Genomic DNA, 21131 nt, shown 5'->3' with positions numbered 1-21131 from the left:
GAACGAGGCACTAGTACGGTAACGTAGCTAACACAGGCCTATCAAGTTGTTTATCTGTCTCATGTGATGGAAGCTTACGCGTTAGCTAACTAGCCAACTGCTTTCATGGACTAACTAACTTAAACATTAGCTAGCCAAGTATAATCATCTGTCAAATAGCTAGTTAACTAACTTTTAGCCTCTTGAAATTGGCTAACTAGCTAGCTAAGTTAGTAAGCTAGCTACTGTACTGTATCTTGTCATGACAACCAAATCACCTGACCTGATCCCATTTAGCAATTGTGTGGTAGTTAAAATAATGTTACTTAACTAAATACTTTCCTATATGTAACTAGTAGTTATGTTCCCTGTATGCATGCATTAGTAGTACAGTATTGGCTTCAGTTCATAGCTACATTGTCATTGTAGCTAGCTAGGTATTTAGTAATGTGTGGTGTTTGTTATGGCGACATTTTCAAGAAGGAAATACTGTAACGTCCATTGATTATGAATGATGGAACGTCTTTGAGGCCCGGGTGTCTTTGAATATAACCCATGTGGGGTTAATGGCTGTATTAACTAAATCCTACCAGTTGAACCTGCAAATAAGCTAAACCAAATTCTCTTGTCAGTCATAATTCATTGCAACTTTGAAACACAGTTGGTCTGTAAGGCTAAACGTTACAGATACAAAAGGGTTGATTTATTAAGTTATTTTGGTGTTTTTCTTCATGTATCTACGAGCTTCACTGCTAGACCCTTGGCTTTGTTTTTGTTGAACAACAGAAACTCAGGGGTGTAATCATTACTTCAAACTAGCGTTTCTACTGGACAGATTCAGGTAGGGCCCTAATTGTTTGCTGCCCAATAGAAATTGTCATTTCTGTTGCAAAACAGAAAGTTTGGCAACTGTTTGAAGTAAGGATTACACCCCAGTACAAATCTGTGAGAATGTTCCGCGATGAAGGTTTGAGTCAGGCGGTAGGCCTTATTTCCTTCAAGTCACTTTTAAGTGAAGTTTTGTTCTGTTGATATTCTGATGTGATTTTCTCTCATTGTTACTCTTAGGAAGTGGACATCATGGGCACGACATTACCATCCAACGTGTTGAAGTAAAGTGGACCCACGAGACTGCTTAAAACCCATCCCCAGCCATGGCAGGCTTCAAGCGAGGGTATGATGGCAAGATTGCAGGGCTTTATGACCTGGACAAGACACTGGGCCGGGGCCACTTCGCCGTGGTCAAACTGGCGCGCCACGTCTTCACGGGGGAGAAGGTGGCGGTCAAGGTCATCGACAAGACCAAGTTGGACACGGTTGCCACGGGTCACCTGTTCCAGGAAGTGCGTTGTATGAAGCTGGTGCAGCACCCCAACATTGTCCGGCTCTACGAGGTCATCGACACGCAGACCAAGCTCTACCTGATCCTGGAGCTGGGCGACGGTGGAGACATGTTCGATTACATCATGAAGCATGAGGAGGGTCTCAGCGAGGAGCTGGCCAAGAAGTACTTTGCCCAGATCGTCCATGCCATCTCCTACTGCCACCGGCTGCATGTGGTGCACCGTGACCTCAAGCCGGAGAACGTGGTATTCTTTGAGAAGCAGGGAGTGGTGAAGCTCACTGACTTTGGCTTCAGCAACAAGTTTCAGCCAGGGAAGAAGCTCACCACCAGCTGTGGCTCGCTGGCCTACTCTGCCCCAGAGATCCTGCTGGGAGATGAGTACGATGCTCCGGCCGTAGGTAAGACATCTAAGCTTGTAGGCCTGGATACATTAGATGGATGCTGTCTGCCGTAGATTATTTTTGATTTCACCTTTATTTAACTAGGCAAGTCAGTTAAGAACAAATTCTTATTTACAATGACGGCCTAAGAACAGTGGGTTAACTGCCTTGTTCAGGGGTACAATGACAGGTTTTTACCTTGTCAGCTCAGGGATTCAATCTAGCAACCTTACGGGTTACTGGCCCAACGCTCTAACCACTAGGCTATCTGCAGCCCCAGATAGCCTATCTCTTAGAGTCATAGTTTGATTGTATTGACCTGGGCTGGCTGTAATCTTTGGCACTTAGTCTAATAGGCATGTGTTGAAAACCCTTCACAAGGTAATGGGCTCGTATCAGCAAGCTCAGAACCCTGTGTCATGGGGCCATGGTGATTCTGTGAGATTGTTGCATGGACTTGAGGGCTAAGGATCGCAGAGTCTAAAAAATGGAGTTGTACGCTGACCTTTGACATTGCCTTACCGTGGCCTAGAAAGGATTACTTATGTGTATGTATGACGGTTTAGGCTGGTTTTGAACTTGCAATTTCAGAAGTGCAAGGTTATGTTGTAGCTAGGGAAGCAAGTTACTGCTATGTGTTGCTATGATACACAAGGCCAGTTCTCCTGGTGTTGGTGCCTAGAGTGTTATATTGCACTTCATTAACTGGCTCATTGATTTCCTGTGTGGACTGACTGACTGTAGTGCATACAGCAGCAGCACTGACTTCTCCAATAACCTCCCGTGTGCCCAACCAGGCATTTACATATCAAATCATTTGTAAGATGATTACATATATTCTATGATACAACCTATTTCTTTAACATTTCACTGTCCCAGACATTTGAAAGGAGAGTCTGCAATACTCCAATGTTATAAACACGCACATCTCTAAATATAGGCCCTAGGCATGATAATGCCTTTCGATTAGCAATTATTGCTTCCCCTATTTGACTATGCCTGTCACACTTGTAGGGTGTAACTGTAACCTGAGGAAACTGTGGTCACACTCTCTCTCACATACACACACGGTTTCTTTGCAAAGAATGACAGAGCATTTTATCTAACAGTAATAAGTCTGGGGCTGTGTGCAGCCTGGGTTGTGTTGTAATTGTCATGGTTGTGCGTCAGATGAAGGTCCCTAGAGAGGAGAAGAGAGAAGGCTGACTGCTGTTAATTGCAGCCTGGTTACAATCGCCGGCTCTAGGCAGAACACTTAATCCATCCTTTGTTTGTACTGAACATCTAGTGCCTAAGCCCTGATTAAACATTTTACTATTGACATTGTGGGGTTGATTTAAAATACACAATTTATATGGTTTCCAGCATAGCCCTGCCAAATCAATATTCCATCCTGCAGCCTCTCTGTCCAGAGCTGTGTCACAGGCCATCTCACTGTCTCTAAGCCATCAATTCACCCTCTCACTGAACAAACATTGAGCCAGCAGCAGTGTTGCCTGGCCCTGGACTGGTGGGATGGATGAGCACTCAGAGTGTAAGTGTGAGAGAGTAGAGCTTACCTATGACCCATGGCTCTGCTCCACTGTCTCAGGGCTCTGCTCCACTGTCTCAGGGCTCTGCTCCACTGTCTCACTGCTCCGCTCCACTGTCTCAGGGCTCTGCTCCACTGTCTCAGGGCTCTGCTCCACTGTCTCAGGGCTCTGCTCCACTGTCTCACTGCTCCGCTCCACTGTCTCAGGGCTCCGCTCCACTGTCTCAGGGCTCTGCTCCACTGTCTCAGGGCTCTTGGCTTGCGTACTGTTACGTTTAGGTGACTCTTGTCTGGGGACTATTAGTCAGAACTCCTGGGAGAGAGCGTGGCAAAAAACAAACTCTTCTCTCACCCCCTCGCCCTCCATCTCCTATGATTGGTGACGGAGGGCCAGGCAGAGTGAGCATCCTAAATGGCATCCTATTCCCTATATTGTGCACTACTTTTGACCCAAATCCCATAGGGCTCTATGCACAATATAGGGAACAGGTTGCTATTTGAGACACAGCCAGTGTGCCGCAGATGTTTTTGTAACTGCTCAGAGAAGACCAGAGGTAGCATGAGGCCAGGAATGTGAATGAGCAAGAGTCATTGTACAAAAAGAGAGGAAACTGTTGGGCATGTGGGTGTATGTTATGATGAACACTTTTCTTGGAATGTGACCAATGAGAGAGAGACACACTACAGTCTACTGCCAGCCCTGTGGCTGTTTGTCACTCTGCCATGTTTGTTCCTATGTAATGAGAGAACAGGGTGCTGGAGGTGTCAAGGAGGATTAGGTCAGTCTGGCAGAATAGGGTGTTGTATGGGCTGGAGTTGTCAAGGAGGATTAGGTCAGTCTGACAGAACATGGTGCTGGAGGTGTCAAGGAGGATTAGGTCAGTGACAGAATAGGGTGTTGTATGACTGTGGTGCTGGAGTTGTCAAGGAGGATTAGGTCAGTCTGACATAATAGGGTGTTGTGTGACTGTGGTGCTGGAGGTGTCAAGGAGGATTAGGTCAGTGACAGAATAGGGTGTTGTGTGACTGTGGTACTGGAGGTGTCAAGGAGGATTAGGTCAGTGACAGAATAGGGTGTTGTATGACTGTGGTGCTGGAGTTGTCAAGGAGGATTAGGTCAGTCTGACAGAATAGGGTGTTGTGTGACTGTGGTGCTGGAGTTGTCAAGGAGGATTAGGTCAGTCTGACAGAATAGGGTGTTGTGTGACTGTGGTGCTGGAGTTGTCAAGGAGGATTAGGTCAGTGACAGAATAGGGTGTTGTGTGACTGTGGTGCTGGAGTTGTCAAGGAGGATTAGGTCAGTCTGACAGAATAGGGTGTTGTGTGACTGTGGTGCTGGAGTTGTCAAGGAGGATTAGGTCAGTGACAGAATAGGGTGTTGTGTGACTGTGGTGCTGGAGGTGTCAAGGAGGCCCAGTCTGAGGATGATGCCACACCAATGCTGCATTCCACATGGTAGGGGCTATAGTAGGGTGGGATTTGGCCCAGGCATCTGATGGAACAAGCTGACCTGATGGTGTTGGTGACCTTGTACCACTCATGGTTAGACAATGCTCCTCAGAAATAACCTGTTGCATAAAAATGTAAAGACATTTACTGTGACTTATCAGCTGAGAGAATTTATGTTCCACCTCTCTTTGAAAGGCAATGCACTGCAAATATCGTCTCCTGAAAAATGCGCTAAATGTTGTGAGAATGCTTACTATGCAATGAATGTGCAGAGCCCAGTCACAGTGAAGTGGAGGAACGGGCTTGTTTAATTTTATGACTGAAGAGGGACAAATCGTGTGAGTGATAATCAGAATGTTTATGGTCCCTCCCTGACGCACACTCAGCATGTTTTCAGCCTGTTCTAATCCCATTAATGCAGGTTCCACTAATGCTGTGAGGAAGTTTCAGGTCTGGTGGAGTCTAGCAGCTCTACTCAGGATGATCTGGAAAGCCCAGCGGTATAGAACGAGACCACGGTGTGTCAATAGGTTCTTGACATTGAGCTTCCCAGTTACCACTGCGTCAGGTCATACAAGTGACTTACACGTCTTACAAGCTATTTTCAGGTCCGTGGGTCTGTACCCTCTTTGCTTTGACCCCTTGGATCTAAGTAGAGCCTTGATTTATGTCAGTGTCTCAGGTTCAATGGTATTTCTCACCTCCTAAAACCTTGACAGTAACCTTTCTCTCTGAGACCCTGAGCAGCAACCCCTCTCTCCATTCTGCCTGGCTGTGTGGCCAAGTTGGCAGGTTGTCCAGTACACACGTCATGGCTTGATGGATATAGACCTAGAACTGACCAGCCACCAGACCAGCCATCTATAAAGCTCTAATGGTCAGAGAGCAGCCATGCCAGAACTCAGAAAGAACAGAGCTCTTTGAGGTGTCTCTCTCTCTCTGTGTGTCTGTGTAGTGTTACTGTTCAACGCCAGCCGGTGTGAATGTTCCCAGCTTCTCTCTCCCCGTGATCCGTTCAGCAGGCAGCTCCACTGCAGCGCTCCACTTGACAGCTCAGGTTCACATTGCCTGCCGCTGTGGATGTGACACTTCTGCTATTAATACATTTGTGGGACTTTTTCCAAAAGTTCAGCCTCTCTACTTTGGGCCCTGTCTCTACTGTACCAACCACATAGCTACTCAATTAAAAGCCTCATTAAATTAAGTCCTCCACCACTTCATCTTATAGGCTACCTATTAAAAAGCAATGTATTACTACTTTGATTCAATCATGACTAGGGCTGGGAATTGCCAGGGACTTCACGGTACTGTCAAGATACTTAGGTGGCGATACGATATGTATTACGATTCTCACGGTTCTATATGTTTTGCGATTCTCACGGTTCTATATGTTTTGCGATTCTCACGGTTCTATATGTATTACGATTCTCACGGTTCTATATGTATTACGGTTCTATATGTATTACGGTTCTATATGTATTACGGTTCTATATGTATTACGGTTCTATATGTATTACGGTTCTATATGTATTACGGTTCTATATGTATTACGATTCTCACGGTTCTATATGTATTGCGATTCTCACGGTTCTATATGTATTGCGATTCTCACGGTTCTATATGTATTGCGATTCTCACGGTTCTATATGTATTGCGATTCTCACCGTTCTATATGTATTGCGATTCTCACCGTTCTATATGTATTGCGATTCTCACCGTTCTATATGTATTGCGATTTGATACTGCGTTTAATAAATGTATTTATTTATTTTATGGTGATTTGATATTCCAGACATATTGCTCACTATTTGTCTAAGCCGAGAGCTTGAGAGAAGTCATGGAAATAAAAGTGCTGAAAACATGTTGGCTCACTTTAAAAAGATGGATTTTATGATTTTTATTTTACAAATTGATAGTTGTAAGTCAAGGTATTGATTATAGTATCGTCCATTTTAATATTTCGATATGTAACTGGATCCATTTCCCCATCACTAATCACGACTGACCTTACATGAAGATTCCCAGCCTATCCATATTTTCATACATTAACCTCCCTGGGCGAGGTGGGACCTAGTCAACAGCCAGTGGAATCGCGTGGCGTGAAATACAAATACCTCAAAAATGCTATAACTTCAATTTCTCAAACATATGACTATTTTACACAATTTTAAAGACAAGACTCTCGTTAATCTAACCACATTGTCCGATTTCAAAAAGGCTTTACAGCGAAAGCAAAACATTAGATTATGTCAGGAGAGTACCCTGCCAAAAATAATCACACAGCCATTTTCAAAGCAAGCATATATGTCACAAAAACCAAAACCACAGCTAAATGCAGCACTAACCTTTGATCTTCATCAGATGACACTCCTAGGACATTATGTTATACAATACATGCATGTTTTGTTCAATCAAGTTCATATATCAAAAACCAGCTTTTTACATTAGCCTGTGATGTTCAGAACTAGCATACCCACCGCAAACTTCCAGTGAATTTACTAAACTACTCATGATAAACGTTCACAAAATACATAATTATTTTAAGAATTATAGATACAGAACTCCTTTATGCAATCGCAGTGTCAGATTTTAAAATAGCTTTTCGGCGAAAGCACATTTTGCAATATTCTGAGCACATAGCCCGGCCATCACGGCTAGCTAATTTGACACCCACCAAGTTTGGCCCTCACCAAACTCAGATTTACTATAAGAAAAATGTTATTACCTTTGCTGTTCTTCGTCAGAATGCACTCCCAGGACTTCTACTTCAACAACAAATGTTGTTTTGGTTCCAAATAATCCATAGTTATATTCAAATACCTCTGTTTTGTTCGTGTGTTGAGGTCACTATCCGAAGGGTGACGCGCGAGCCATTTCGTGACAAAAAAATTCAAAATATTCCATTACCCTACTTCGAAGCATGTCAAACGCTGTTTAAAATACATTTTTATGCTATTTTTCTCGTAAAATAGCGATAATATTCCAACCGGGCGACATTGTATTCATTCAAAGGCTGAAAGAAAAAAATTGAGAATTCTGAGAACGCGCTTCTCAGTCTCACTGTTCCCAGGCTGACCACTCACAAACAGAGCTGCTGTACTTCGCCCAGAGACTGCAGACACCCCATTACACTTTCTGGTGCCTTCTGAGAGCCAATGGAAGCCTTAGAAAATGTCACGTTACAGCAGAGATGCTGTATTTTCGATAGAGATGCAACTGAAGGACAACAAATTGTCAGACAGGGCACTTCCTGTATGGAATCTTCTCAGGTTTTGGCCTGCCACATGAGTTCTGTTATACTCAGACACCATTCAAACAGTTTTAGAAACTTTAGAGTGATTTCTATCCAAATCTACTAATTATATGCATATTCTCGTTTCTGGGCAAGAGTAGTAACCAGTTTAAATCGGGTATGTTTTTTTTTATCCGGCCGTGCAAATACTGCCACCTAGCCCCAACAGGTTAATGATTGTCACTAATGAAACGCATTTCAGTGTATGGTGTTGGAAATGACCCTCTCTCTCGCTCTGTGTTATTAACTGAGGAAGAAAGCTGTCCTGGTGTGACCAGAAGAATACCCAGCTGACTGACTGAACCAGTTCCACACGGTGATTGCACAGGGAGGGAGGGGAAGAGTGAGGGGTGGAGGGATACAGATGATTAACAGTAATTATTATTCTCACTGACCTGAGAGAAATGACTGGGAATGACTTTAGATGCATCCCAAATGGCACCCTATTCCCTATTTAGTGCACTACTTTCGACCGTGGCCCATAGGGTTCTGGTCATAAGTAGTGCACTATTCAAGAGAATAGGGTTCCATTTGGGATGCACCCGTTGAAGAATGAAGCCCAGCAGCAACCCTTTCCAATCGCAGCCTGTCCGTCTGCTTCCATGGATTCTTTCTATCAGTGGTGAATCCCACATTTGACCTCCAGATGAACCTTCTGTTGAATCTGTGTTATGCACTGTGTGATGTGTCATGGGCAATGTGAATTGAGCCTTATGTTGGGGGCATTCATAATGTTATAGCCTACACTGATTATGCTATTACTTTGGGGTTTTGTAGTGGGAAACCAATAAATGTTTTTTATACTGTCTCACGTTTAGACATTCCTCTCAGTATCTGTAGTATTATCAGCCTGCATACCAGACCTGTTTGCTGTCATTCCACTCCTTGCCACTCCTTGTCATATGCCAAACAAAAATGTCCAAACTAATTCATTGCCTACTCCAAGTAACTTGTGATGCATTAACTTGTGAAAATAAGTCCTGTAAAATGTAGCCTAATGGGGACCATTGACTGAAGTATACGATATATACAAAAGTAAGTGGACACCCCTTCAAATTAGTGGATACGGCTTGTGTGAGGGGGAAAAGTACACTGCTCAAAAAAATAAAGGGAACACTTAAACAACACAATGTAACTCCAAGTCAATCACACTTCTGTGAAATCAAACTGTCCACTCAGGAAGCAACACTGATTGACAATAAATTTCACATGCTGTTGTGCAAATGGAATAGACAACAGGTGGGAATTATAGGCAATTAGCAAGACACCCCCAATAAAGGAGTGGTTCATCAGGTGGTGACCACAGACCACTTCTCAGTTCCTATGCTACCTGGCTGATGTTTTGGTCACTTTTGAATGCTGGCGGTGCTTTCACTCTAGTGGTAGCATGAGACGGAGTCTACAACCCACACAAGTGGCTCAGGTAGTGACGCTCATCCAGGATGGCACATCAATGCGAGCTGTGGCAAGAAGGTTTGCGGTGTCTGTCAGCGTAGTGTCCAGAGCATGGAGGCACTACCAGGAGATAGGCCAGTACATCAGGAGACGTGGAGGAGGCCGTAGGAGGGCAACAACCCAGCAGCAGGACCGCTACCTCCACCTTTGTGCAAGGAGGAGCACTGCCAGAGCCCTGCAAAATGATCTCCAGCAGGCCACAAATGTGCATGTGTCTGCTCAAACGGTCAGAAACAGACTCCATGAGGGTGGTATGAGGGCCCGACGTCCACAGGTGGGGGTTGTGCTTACAGCCCAACACTGTGCAGGACGTTTGGCATTTGCCAGAGAACACCAAGATTGGCAAATTCGCCACTGGCGCCCTGTGCTCTTCACAGATGAAAGCAGGTTCACACTGAGCACGTGACAGACGTGACAGAGTCTGGAGACGCCGTGGAGAACGTTCTGCTGCCAGCAACATCCTCCAGCATGACCGGTTTGGCGGTGGGTCAGTCATGGTGTCGGGTGGCATTTCTTTGGGGGGGCCGCACAGCCCTCCATGTGCTCACCAGAGGTAGCCTGACTGCCATTAGGTACCGAGATGAGATCCTCAGACCCCTTGTGAGACCATATGCTGGTGCGGTTGGCCCTGGGTTCCTCCTAATGCAAGACAATGCTAGACCTCACGTGGCTGGAGTGTTTCAGCAGTTCCTGCAAGAGGAAGGCATTGATGCTATGGACTGGCCCGCCCGTTCCCCAGACCTGAATCCAATTGAGCACATCTGGGACATCATGTCTCGCTCCATCCACCAACGCCACGTTGCACCACAGACTGTCCAGGAGTTGGCGGATGCTTTAGTCCAGGTCTGGGAGGAGGTCCCTCAGGAGACCATCCGCCACCTCATCAGGAGCATGCCCAGGCGTTGTAGGGAGGTCATACAGGTACGTGGAGGCCACACACACTACTGAGCCTCATTTTGACTTGTTTTAAGGACATTACATCAAAGTTGGATCAGCCTGTAGTGTGGTTTTCCACTTTAATCTTGAGTGTGACTCCAAATCCAGACCTCCATGGGTTGATAAATTGGATTTCCATTGATTATTGTTGTGTGATTTTGTTGTCAGCACATTCAACTATGTAAAGAAAAAAGTATTTAATAAGATTATTTATTTCTTCAGATCTAGTGTTATTTTAGTGTTCCCTTTGTTTTTTTGAGCATTGTATTTGCTCCCCTGCTGACTTTGTACGTTTGCCCACTGACAAAGAAATGATCAGTCTATCATTTTAATGGTAGGTTTATTTGAGCAGTGAGAGACAGAATAACAACCAAAAAAATCCAGAAAAACGCATGTCAAAAATGTTATAAATTGATTTGCATTTTAATGAGGGAAATAAGTATTTCACCCCCTCTCAAATCAGAAAGATTTCTGGCCCCCAGGTGTCGAGCTGAGATTAGGCAGGCAGTGTGTTCTACTGTCCTGTAAATCACTCAACTGAATATCTATATTAACCAAAGATTCCTACCATAACTTGATCAAAGCAAGGAAATTACTTCTCCATTTTTGTCCACAGCCACATCTCCCTGTTGTCCCTCTGTTCACACTGCACCTTAGCCCAGGGCTAAGAGCTTCCCTGGGCTCAGAGAGATTTTAACCTGGGGCTGAGATCACACTTGCACATTCTAAACTGGGTTAGCACCAATCTTAGCCTAGGACTAGCTGGGTTAGCACCGACTTTTCGGGGTTCGTCCCCAGAAACACGGTGCCAAAATAGCCAGTATGAAACGGGGTCAAGAACAACACCTAGAATGCTCACTGTCCAATCACAAAAGCTGCACTGTCACTTAATTGACATGCTTGTGATGCCTGTAATCTGTTCTGAATATTATTTTGATAAGTAAATTCATACAATTTCATTCTTCCATTTGAGGACAAAAAACAACAAAATGCTTTCAACAGGGCAAAAGCATTTGTTGCTATGCCTAACAAAAATGGTTGCTATGCAGCAGACTGGCTAACGTCTTCTCATTTAGCCAACTAAAGCTGCAAACTCTACAGCTGGAAGGGCAGCAAACGCTAAACTTGTCTGTTTTCAGAGCTTTTTATTTACATTTTAATTGGATATATCCATGATGCTGATAATATTGTTGTGTGATTTTGCCTGGATCAGAAAAGTTTCTCGTTCATGCTCAGCATTCTCTGTACAGTGGCAAGATACACGTTTTGGTACAGTGCTTGGAATACAAGTGTGAATCCTTAGCCCAGGGCTAAGAAAGGCTTGTGTGAACACAGGCTAAGCTAGCCCAGGGCCAGTCTAGTCTGGTCATGAGATGCAGTTTGAAAAGGCCTCTTGTGAACCTGTCCAGCGAGGCTTGGATACCAAGCTAAACTCCTGGGTAGCTGCCCTCCTGTAGCAGTTTGTTAGTTCACTAATCTACCACAATATAACTCCTGATGCGCTCAACTGCACCTCAGGACCTTGTTTAGCTGAATCAGCTATAAGCCTGTGAATCTCCAACTGAGGGGGTCACCATTTATAGAGGAGTACATTTTCCACCATTATGTTGAATATAATAATAAACTGCGTTCATCAATCTGACTCCCAATATTATGTGAATAAATGCAACATGCCCTGTATGCCTCTGGAGGAATCTAGTCAATGTAGCAAGCCTTACATCACCTTTCAGTATGACTATAATCAACATGTCTAACTTGCACCGTTTATACAATTTATTAATAGACTAGATACAAATAGCTAATTCTGGTGACCAATGTTCTAGTGTTCATTTATTGAGGCAAGCCGATCAGAGATATCAAGGTAGTACCCAAGCATGTGCTATGCATAGTGTATATAACAACTACTAATAGCCCTGAATTATAAACTTATAGTCAAAGAATTACTCTGTAAAACGAGGAATGTGTTTACTCAATTCAACTAATATAATTTATTAGTCACAAAATAATTAACACTCAAACAATTGGTGTACTTGCGATGCATGGCACATTACATAATGAGAGTCATTTACTCTATCAACAATAAGATACGACTTTACATGGTTACACCTGTCTTCAGTTCAGAATAATCTCTAAGAGGATCTCTGTCTGATACGCACAGGAGAGTGGTAGCAAGTTCTCAAAGTATAAACACTCACTGCCCAAATTCACTGCTTATACTTGCATAACTTTATGAGCTGGATTGCCTGTTTTTGCAATTTTGTTTTATTTTCGTTTGCTCTCGTTAGCATATTTAGCTATAAGCCTTAGTTTGTGCTAGTTTTGTTAGCATTCTTGTAATAGACGACCAATGTGCTTTTTTTCTGTTTTTAGCTCCCCTTGTGTACCAAGACGGGAGTACAGTACATCCCTGGATGAGAGAAGGCCATGAGGAAGGTTGTGAGGATTCTCGATACCACACTGTCTAGCGAAAACAATGTGATGTGATTTGTTAACGTAGCTAGAACAAACTGTGGCTCAAAGCAGCCTCCTAAACGTTTTCAGTCAGACATTCACGCTTGCCATACAGACTTCAACTATCTAGCCAATACATTTTGAATAGAATAACATTGCTTGTGAACTTCAGAGCTGTAATGATTTGACGTTTTGGTTCTTGGCAAATACAAACGCATATTAGTAGTATTCATCGCTCCTGCTTGAGTCTATACATTCTGGGTGACACAATGCGTCTTCATTGGCTTTTTCTCTGGCAAGCTCTCATTTGGCTATTGCTGATCAAAGTTCTAAAAACTACTCAATGCACATCTCACTACAAGAGCATTGCAGATTTTGTTCAGATAAAACCAACATGTCGAAAATATCGGGACATCTGGGACTGCTCAAAGACTGAATCGGTAGCTCGCATTAAACGAGGGTCAGTGACGTCCGCGCGCCCCGAGTAGGCAACAACGTGGGGATTTTGTCTCCGATCTCAACTTGTCTGGGACAGCTAAATCAGGAAGAAAATTGTGCAGTGTACGCCCGGCTTTAGGGTTGGCTACCTCTGGCTAATATACGCTCTGTCTTTCTGCAGGATCCTATGTTACTACCAGCCCACTAGACTTTCAGTTTTTACTACCTATGTTCCCTGAAGGCTCTCCTCCTGTGAAGACCTTATTTACAGTCTGATTCCATCTTGTGGCACCATATTTCCAGTATAGTGCACTTAGTAGGGAATAGGGTGCCGTTTTGGAATGCGTGCGTTCTAATGGCTCAGACCTCCGATCAGACTGATGTGACCTGACGTGGCGGGGTCTTCCTTGGCCCTCAGTCAGTCTGGGGGTCAGTGTTTTACAAGCGTTCCATCCAGAGAAGAAAAATTATTTATTCTCCTGATTTTAACCTGGTATTTCTTGCCCAAACCAGAAGTGTCATTCAATAGCATTATAAAGCATAGGCCTATGTGTATGTCTGGATTTGATTAGAGCTTTGTTCGAAAATGAAAGCCTGACGCTACCTGAGCCTGATGAGCCATACATTAAATACTTTGAGCCCTACATTAAATACATTTTGAGCCCTAGCCCAAAAAAGGCCAAATGATTCTACCATTACATAGCCCATCTATAATTTAGCCCAAACAACTACCACCTTCCCCTACTGTATTTATTTATTTTGCTCCTTTGCACCCCATTATTTCTACTTTGCACTTTCTTCCACTGCAAATCTACCATTCCAGTGTTTTACTTGCTATATTGTATTTACTTTGCCACCGTGGCCTTTTTTGCCTTTACCTCCCTTATCTCACCTCATTTGCTCACATTGTATATAGACTTATTTTTCTACTGTATTATTGACTGTATGTTTGTTTTACACCGTGTGCAACTCTGTGTTGTTGTATGTGTTAAACTGCTTGCTTTATCTTGGCCAGGTCGCAATTGTAAATGAGAACTTGTTCTCAACTTGCCTACCTGGTTAAATAAAGGTGAAATAAATATCATATGTATTTGATATCTATACTGTACATTACGTAGGACTGAAAAACATAAGCCTATAGATGTAGCTATATGTTCTGTTGGGTAAATACATGAAACTAGCTCCAGTAGGCTGATCTTTTTTAGTGTCAACAGTTACTGTACTACTCTATTGTATTTTATGGACTGGAATTATGCACATTGTTCAAACCTAATAAAGCAGAAGAGAACATGCGGTTCTGGTGCAGCACAATGTGGCCTACAAAGTTACAAGTATAGGCTAGTGAATTAGATTTTAATTTAGAAATATAATAGGGCCTATTTGTATAATTTGTAGGCTGACGCATAATACCTGTTATTAGCCTACCTCTTTCTCTAGTGTTGCTTCATTCCTTCCTTGGTTTCAACAGTTCAATTAAATACGCTTTGTTGTCCTTATCTTCATCATACTAATGACATCCTTTGTATAATATAGAACTAGAATTAGATGCAGAAGGCTTTCACTTCTCTTCAGGAAGATTGAATGGTTATGGGTGTGAATAAATAACTGCTATAGCTTATCGCCATCGCACGTTCGCTGTTTTTTCAAACTACCCATGAGTTCTATTCGATGCTGTGTTTAACATTCAGCAAACCAACTTGCGTCCCTCTTCCTTCAAATAGTCTATTGGTATAAGAAATGCTATAAAATGATGTCCAGCGAGCTATTCTAGTCTGGCTTTTCCTGCATGGGACTCCAAGAGCTGAGGAGTGTTTTTTAAGGAGAGAGGCCGGGGGAGCACAGGTGCGTGCGTACTGTGCGAGCAACAGACAAAGGCTATAAATTACAAGCTTATTATGCATAACCCATCATTAATTAGCTAAATATAAGGCTAATACTGCATTGAATGTATTACCTGAAATAGGTAAGCTAGGACATCTAGAAGAGGATTATCTCTTTTGGATGCAATTTTGAACGGGGAGAGCGACTGCGAGAGAGTGCTAGCGCGTGCACTGATTTTAAAGCAACAATATTCGAGTGAGGCTGTTTTTTAAAACTCTGCAGCTGCAATAAAAATAAAAAAATCTTTACAAAAAAATAAGGTGACCCCTGAAATGGATGGGTAAATTTAGACACTGATTCAGTCTTTATATTACTGTAGCATAGACTATGCTGCAGCAAATGTAGGCCTACCTGTGACAAAAGACCTTACCATGAGGTCTACATGCATTGTGAACTGCACTCCATACTGAGATGGGCTGTCTGTTCCCACCCTGAGCGTTGTTGATTCATCATGCGGAGGCCGCAGAGAAGCCAAATTTAGTCACCGCATATAATTTAACAGTTCCATTACACGCCATGCTGTTCATATACACTTCTCTGCTATTTATCCCGGGAAAAGGGAGTTGTTTTTGGCGATAAATCTCAGTGACTGGGTTCCCGCCATTCAACCCTAGTCAGTGTTACCTCTGCCCCTAGGCTTGATTCACTGACCTCACTGTCCACGAGCTGCAGCTCCTGCTTTGGTGATGGGCCTGGTTGGTTGGTTGATGGACTTGCTTAACAGGGGATGAGGCGGGGAGAGAAGTTCAGTCATGGCTGCTAATAGTGGCTGTTCACGTCTTAGGTTATCTGTGTGCTTCTTACGCTTGGGCGGTATCCAGATTGTCATACCTTCATACCGACCTTCTGCCATACTCTGATATTTGGTATCCTATTCAGTAATACCGACACTGAACACAAGGGGCGCTGTTTTAAAATCCCACTGATACTAATCTGAAGGTTAGCAATGCTAACAAGTACATGTAAAATCCCATGTAGTAGAATACTAACTAAATGCTAACCAGCGCATTGCGAACATTTTAGTAGTTTCTGACCTAAACTATACAAGTAACAAAAAAAATGCTTCTCAATTTGCTGCACGCACAAAACAAATATTAGCTAGCAAGGCTCTTGATCCAGGAGGGGATTATCTGCTGTTACCAAGCGAATGCTTGATTTTTGGAAGAAGCTAACTAGCTAATAAATTAGCAAACCAAATGCACAACTGCAGAGCATTTAGCACATTTTAGACCATTAACTTAATAGCTGTAAGATATCTATCTGGCAAACATTTCACTGGTGGAACTCCATAATGTAATTAAATCACCTGGCGCATGCTGCACAACAGTGAGTGACTCCCAAGGCTCTCACCGCCCAAGCCTAATTCTTCTACTCACTGCCAGTGATGACTTGCCAATTTTGTCGTCTTTATGCCAACTCAGTTGGATGCACTTAAACACCAACCACCACGTTATACACCAGGGACATTTGTGCTCAAGATAAGTGGTAATCTCCACATCTCCTGGGGTCTCTGCTCTCTCTCATCAAGACAAGTGGTGAGCTCTCCACATCTCCTGGGGTCTCTGCTCTCTCTCAAGACAAGTGGTGAGCTCTCCACATCTCCTGGGGTCTCTGCTCTCTCTCATCAAAACAAGTGGTGAGCTCTCCACATCTCCTGGGGTCTCTGCTCTCTCTCATCAAGACAAGTGGTGAGATCTCCACATCTCCTGGGGTCTCTGCGCTCTCTCATCAAGACAAGTGGTGAGCTCTCCACATCTCCTGGGGTCTCTGCTCTCTCTCATCAAGACAAGTGGTGAGATCTCCACATCTCCTGGGGTCTCTGCTCTCTCTCATCAAGACAAGTGGTGAGATCTCCACATCTCCTGGGGTCTCTGCTCTCTCTCATCAAGACAAGTGGTGAGATCTCCACATCTCCTGGGGTCTCTGCTCTCTCTCATCAAGACAAGTGGTGAGATCTCCACATCTCCTGGGGTCTCTGCTCTCTCTCATCAAGACAAGTGGTGAGATCTCCACATCTCCTGGGGTCTCTGCTCTCTCTCATCAAGACAAGTGGTGAGATCTCCACATCTCCTGGGGTCTCTGCTCTCTCTCATCAAGACAAGTGGTGAGATCTCTACATCTCCTGGGGTCTCTGCGCTCTCATCATACTCATTATCTACATGCTTTACAGAGATTGAACACTGTGTGTGTGTGTGTGTGTGAGAGAGAGATACACGTGGCTGTCTGCATTAATCAGGTTGCTCTTTTTTTTTTTTTTTTTTTTTGCCTCACTCCTTTCAACATCTGTTACTCTTCATGTCACTTGCAGGAGGCCAACTACACACCCCAATGCCCCTATTAACATTGGCACAGAAATCCTCTCCATAATCACTGCCTGCTGCTGTTTCTGTGCCTTGTTGTGTTAAATCCTTTTGAGTGCTTGTCAATCATCACGTTGAAATGGAGCCAGGGAGATGTACAGTACATATAAGTATTCATCCCCTTTGGATTTCTTCACATTTTATTGTTACAAAGTGGAATTAAAATGGGTTTAATTGTCATTTTTTTTGTCAACAATCTACATTAAAATACTCATGTAAAAGTGGAAGACAAATTCTAACATATGAAAAATTAAACACTAAACTAATATAGCTTGATTAGTTAAGTATTCACCCCCCTGAGTCAATACATGTTAGAAACACCTTTTGGCAGGTATTACAGCTGTGAATCTTTTGGGTTTAGTCTCTCTTAGAGCTCTGCATACCTGGATTGTACAATATTTTGACTTCAATTCTTCAAGCTCTGTCAAGTTGGTTGTTGATCATCACTAGACAGGTATTTTCAAGTCCTGACATAGATTTTAAAGCAGATTTAAGTCAACTGTAATTGGGCCACACATTAACTTTCACCCTGTTGGTAAGAAACAGCAGTGTAAATTTGGCCTTGTGTTTTAGGTTATTCTCCTGCTGAAAGGTGAATTCATCTCCCACTGTCTGGTGGAAAGCAGTCTGAACCAGGTTTTCCTCTAGGATTTTTGCCTGTGATTAGTTTCATTCTGGGGGTTTTATTCCTGAAAAATCCCTAGTCCTTGCCAATGACAAGCATACCTATAACATGATGCAGCCACCACCATGCTTGAACTATATAGAGAGTAATAATCAGGAATGTGTTGTTGGATTTGCCCCAAACAACATGCTGTATTCAAACAAAGTACATTTATTTTGGCAAATGTTTTGCATTATTACTTGTTTAGTGCCTTGTTGAAAACGGGATGCTTTTTATTCTGTACAGACTTCCTCCTTTTCACTCAATCATTTAGGTTAGTATTGAGGAGTAACTACAATGTTGTTGATCCATCCTCAGTTTTCTACCATTCACAGCCATCTGTTAATGTTTTAAAATCACCACTGGCCTCATTGTGAAATCCCTAAACGGTTTCCTTCCTCTGCTGGCTTCTCCGTTAGGAAGGACGCCTGTGTCTTTGTAGTGACTGGGTGTATTGATACACCATCTACAGTGTAATTAATAACTTCACCATGCTCAAATGGATATTCAATGTCTGCTTTTTTACCCATCTACCAATAAGTGCCCTCTGCGAGGGGGGGGGGGAACCCTGGTCTTTGGTTGAATCTGTGTTTTGAAATGCACTACTCAACTGAGGGACCTTACAGATAATTATGTGTGTTGGGTACAGCGATGAGGTAGTCAAAAATCATGTTAAATGCTATTATTGCACACAGTGAGTCCATGCAACTTATGTGATTCGTCAAGCAGATTTGTACTCCTGTACTTATTTAGGCTTGTCATAATAGGGGGTGAATACTTTTTATATAACCATACACATTTTTACAAAAATAACTTTTTCTTTTCACTTTGACATTGAGGTAATTTGTGTTGATCAGTGACAAACAAAAATCACTATTATATACATTTCAATTCCACTTTTAATGCATCAAAATGTGGAAGAACCTAGGTGGTGGGAGCGCTTAAGTTATCCATTGTATATAGTCTCTCTGAAGACTGAGTAGTGGGGTTATGTTCCAGGCCATGTCTTTTTACTCTACAACTGTGTGTATGTGTGCACACAGCCATACAGTAACTGAAGGCACAAAACATTTGAGTATTATCTTAGATCCAGTGTGCTCTGTTACTTTGTGTATCTTGTGAAGATTACTACTAGTCTGCCTCAAAGCTCTGACTCTGACGTGTTCTGACAATCCCAGTCATCATGTATGTACGGTGCTGGGGGGATGGGATCATTTGCTCATTTCAGAGACATGTAAGGAGAGGGGGAAATTCCCCTTGGAACTTGCAACTCAGCCCTTTTCATTTCTACATTTTCAAAAGATGTCACATCTTGAGTTTTGCACTCCCGTCTCTCTCTGCATGCACATATGACCCTGAGATAAACAAGTTGAGTTGTGAGCACCGAGGAGAATGTGTTCTACTTCAGTGGTTCCCAACCAATGTTCCCTCTAAGCTGGGAGTGTGCACGCAGCAGGAGAGCGCTGAAGAAATATCAGCCCACAGTGACAAGCACGAGATTGAACTTCACTCAACTTTCTAGAGTTTTCCCTGTTAACTCTATCAACGTTTCTCTTTTACTGTTGAGTTAACACTGTCAACGTTTCCCTTTACTGTGGCTGTCAACGTTTCCCTTTACTGTGGCTGTCAACGTTTCCCTTTACTGTGGCTGTCAACGTTTCCCTTTACTGTGGCTGTCAACGTTTCCCTTCACTGTGGCTGTCAACGTTTCCCTTTACTGTGGCTGTCAACGTTTCCCTTTACTGTGGCTGTCAACGTTTCCTTTACTGTGGCTGTCAACGTTTCCCTTTACTGTGGCAATTGTGATTGAATCAGCGCAATATTAGCCACTTTCAATGCAACAAAACTAACTATGCAAGAGATTTTGTTGTAGGTAGGAGTAGGATTCTATTGGACACAACTCAGCATGTACTCTACACAGACCGGTGTGGTATAACCAATCAGATCTGCAGTAGGCCTATATGCAAATAGACCATTTCCATATATGGATCTGTGTTGACGACTGTGGGCATGAGTAGATGTGCTTGTTTTGAGATCAAAGCAAGAGCTGCACATAGCCACGTGTGCACATTTTGTTGATATCTTTTGCTAGTTAGTGAGTTATTAGCCCAGTTAAGGAGAATTTGTAGTCAGCAATAGGGGAGTGATTTGCTTCCTACGAGCACAAAATGTGTACATTTCTAGACATCTTTAATAACGAGTAGGATTTAAAGTTATTCTTTTTTTTTTTTGTCTTCCGTTTTTTATTTTTTTATTTTATTTAACTAGGCAAGTGAGTTAAGAACAAATTTCTTATTTACAATGACCGCATAACAGGGCCAAACCCAAACCCGGATGACGCTGGGCCAATTGTACGCCACCCTATGGGACTCCTGGAATCGAACCAGGTTCTGTAGTGACGCATCTAGCACTGAGATGCAGTGCCATAGCCTGCTGCGCCACTCAGGAGCATAGTTGTATTTCTATACAGGCTTGAATAAGCTAAGTAGCCAATAGGCAGAGGGTAGCATAATTTGTCTGATTCTCTGTAATAATGGTATGTGAATAATAATGCATTTTATTTTGTAAACTGGTTTCTTGCATCAAACAACAACATTTTCAGTCACCTTCTTGTCTGAAGGACAAGTGGATAAACAGGTTAATATCAAGCCCTGCATGTTTTTATCAAAAGCCTCATGGAATGTAGGTCTACATTTAACCACACATTGGCTGCTACTGTAGGCTGAATGATAGAGCAGCTATTTCCATGTTAAAATGTTATAGGATGCACTTTCTCCATTGTTTCTGATGGTAGGCCACTCTGGTAGACCTACATTATGATCACATAACCACAGTAGCCTACTTGGCCACTGTTAAAACTGTAACTTAAAGTGGAGACAGCCTCAGTGTCACAGTTAGCGCGTGCTGGAAGTTGCACAGAATTTTCACAATGTTCAAGTTTGCGCTCAGCAGACCTGAAATTTTCTCAGG

General features: G+C 43.0%; 1 protein-coding gene across 1 annotated transcript in view; it reads left to right on the top strand.

The window, feature by feature from the left end:
• LOC115176614 (SNF-related serine/threonine-protein kinase-like) overlaps nt 1-21131 on the top strand; it is a 57085-nt gene that overhangs the window by 496 nt on the left and 35458 nt on the right. Inside the window, exon 2 of the mRNA XM_029736724.1 lies at nt 1048-1722. Coding sequence (XP_029592584.1) covers nt 1134-1722 — 589 coding nt within the window. The 5' untranslated portion in view covers nt 1048-1133. The remainder of the gene's footprint in view (nt 1-1047; nt 1723-21131) is intronic.

This window comes from Salmo trutta, chromosome 37 (genome assembly GCF_901001165.1).
Source record: "Salmo trutta chromosome 37, fSalTru1.1, whole genome shotgun sequence".
Classification (NCBI taxonomy): Eukaryota; Metazoa; Chordata; class Actinopteri; order Salmoniformes; family Salmonidae; genus Salmo; species Salmo trutta.
This window is presented reverse-complemented; position numbering and strand designations above follow the sequence as displayed.